The sequence below is a fragment of the Cyprinodon variegatus genome, unplaced genomic scaffold (assembly GCF_000732505.1).
Source record: "Cyprinodon variegatus isolate N-32 unplaced genomic scaffold, C_variegatus-1.0 Scaffold1815, whole genome shotgun sequence".
NCBI lineage: Eukaryota > Metazoa > Chordata > Actinopteri > Cyprinodontiformes > Cyprinodontidae > Cyprinodon > Cyprinodon variegatus.
Window position 1 is genome coordinate 1 of NW_015152268.1, and position 1,964 is coordinate 1,964.

A 1,964-nucleotide genomic window follows, 5' to 3' on the forward strand; every position below is an offset into this window, starting at 1 on the left:
ACAAGTTTAGTTCTGATGCGCGGCTGAAGCATCTCTGCTGCCCCAGCTGCGTGGTAGAAAAAGTGGGTCTGATGCACGTTGGACGGAGCTACCCTATCCTTCCCTTGCCTGTACCAATGGCAGCTATATTTGCTGTGATCAGCAGGTAAAAAGTAATTTGAATCTATTTTGAAGTGAGAAAGTCCACCTGAAAACATCTTCAGTGCAGTCAGTTCATCTAGATTTCCATCCTGCCTTCAAATTTTATTTCTGTCAAAGCCGCTCAGACCCCCTTACTCCGGCGGTGCACTGTCACTAGGAATCCCATTCAACAGCCCGGTCGCCTCTTCGCTGCTTGACGCGGCGGCTGGAAGCCATTTTTCATGTATGTCATCCAAACTGCAGGCACCAGGATAATAAATGAGAACATGTTTTGCACACCATTTTAAGTTAATTTAGGTGTTAATTAACTGTTTCAGAGGAGTAGTCATAGCGCTAAGGATCATCAGTGCTGCCTGTCTCCCTGCAAGCTCCCAGATCCGCTGCTTCAGCTGCTCTGATACGCTGGTCCTGCTGCTCTAGACACGCTGCAGTCAGCATGCGCGTTTTTTTTTTTTTTTTTTTTGAAGGCATGCTTTGGAGGGATGGTCTGAAGGGAGAGGCATGGTTGTGTATGTTCAAAAATATAGCTTGCTGGAACCGTCTTTCAAGATCTCCTGCAGCACCTTTAAGCCTACTTTGTGGCATAAAATAGAATAAAATCTTATAAGCTTTCAATGTTGCATTTTCCTGAATTCTTTAAAATAGTAACGCCCCAGCTCTATACTAGGTCACCCTATTAATAGAGCGTTAATCCCCTACACCTACAATAAAGGAATTAAAAAAGACCAAAAAGGGAAGCTAATGTCAAATGTTTTTGTAAAACTTAGACTAATGGGAATATTAGGAATCCACTGAAGACACTGGTATATATTTTACCACCTCTCCACAGAATGATATTGGCACAGTCTCCAGCGTTCATTTCAAGGATTACTGAGTTGCTCGTTGTGTCGCTGGTGTCTGATCCTTTTGACTCCCAGGTGCTCACTTGGTATTTCCCGTTCTTCACCAGGATAGCTCCCGACGTGTAAATGTTGTAACCAAAAGTCATGAAGCTGAACAGATAAACACCTTTAACTGGAGCTGTGAAGATGCCTGTGAAAGAGAAGATGATTTTTTTTATGCTTAAGTGATCTGGAGACATTCTGTTCAATGCTGCCTCAAAACAATCAACTTCTGTCGTAGCAAATATTAACGGGACTTTAAACTGATTTAGTGAGTGGAAGGATTTATACGATGGATCATACCTGTCTTTTTGTCGTAGGCGTTTCCAATATTTGTAAAGACTTTGTCAAATTTTACAATTTTCCTTGTATGAAAAGAGACATGTCCAATGAACGAATGAGAAGATGCGATGCTTGCTGAAAAAGCAACTTTATTCCGCACTGGAGGAAGTAAAGGAAATGTTACAGACAATTTTTGTGCTTTTGTTGTAGTTTTGGTTTTAAAGATATGCCATTTAAAAAAAATAAGCTTAAAGAAAACATTGATAATATTTTTTTAAAAAGCACAAATAGAAGCGGTAAGTAGCTATATTAATCAAACTTAAACCGGTTTATGTTATGTATGAGCAGAATAAACTATAGATATTAGGTAATCATGATTTTTTTTTCATTACCTTTAAATTCGCTTTGAATTGTATCCAATTTATGGTTAATCTCCACTTCGGTTACATTCAGCTGGGCTTCAAGTTTGACTTGAAGTCCTCTGGTTGTTGAGTTTAGTTGGGACACTTCATCCATTTGCAACCTCAGCAGGGTTTTCGTGCTGTTGAGAGCAGCTACAGTTTCTGCCTCCAAAATTTCCAACTTTTCTTTTGTTTGTTTTTCCCAAAAAAAGAGATAAACAAGCTTAACCACAATTATCAACTTTTAACTTGTTCTTTT

At 39.5% G+C, this 1,964-nt stretch overlaps 1 protein-coding gene across 1 annotated transcript; it reads right to left on the bottom strand.

Annotated features, from left to right (window-relative positions):
- Positions 1–213: 213 nt before the first annotated feature.
- LOC107104602 (cerebellin-1-like) lies at positions 214–1,887 on the bottom strand. The gene is made up of 3 exons (XM_015404634.1): positions 1,697–1,887; positions 1,326–1,463; positions 214–1,173 (listed from the first exon to the last, which is right to left on the bottom strand). The coding sequence occupies exons 1-3, from the start codon at positions 1,818–1,820 to the stop codon at positions 905–907; spliced, it is 531 nt and encodes a 176-aa protein (XP_015260120.1). The 5' UTR covers positions 1,821–1,887; the 3' UTR covers positions 214–904.
- Positions 1,888–1,964: the final 77 nt, after the last annotated feature.

Coding starts and splice junctions, on each gene's coding strand:
- LOC107104602 (XM_015404634.1), bottom strand. CDS start 1,820: ATGGATGAAGTGTCCCAACTAAACTCAACAACCAGAGGACTTCAAGTC. Junction 1,464..1,696: donor AATTCAAAGCGAATTTAAAG/GTAATGAAAAAA, acceptor TACTTCCTCCAG/TGCGGAATAAAGTTGCTTTT. Junction 1,174..1,325: donor CGCCTACGACAAAAAGACAG/GTATGATCCATC, acceptor TCTCTTTCACAG/GCATCTTCACAGCTCCAGTT.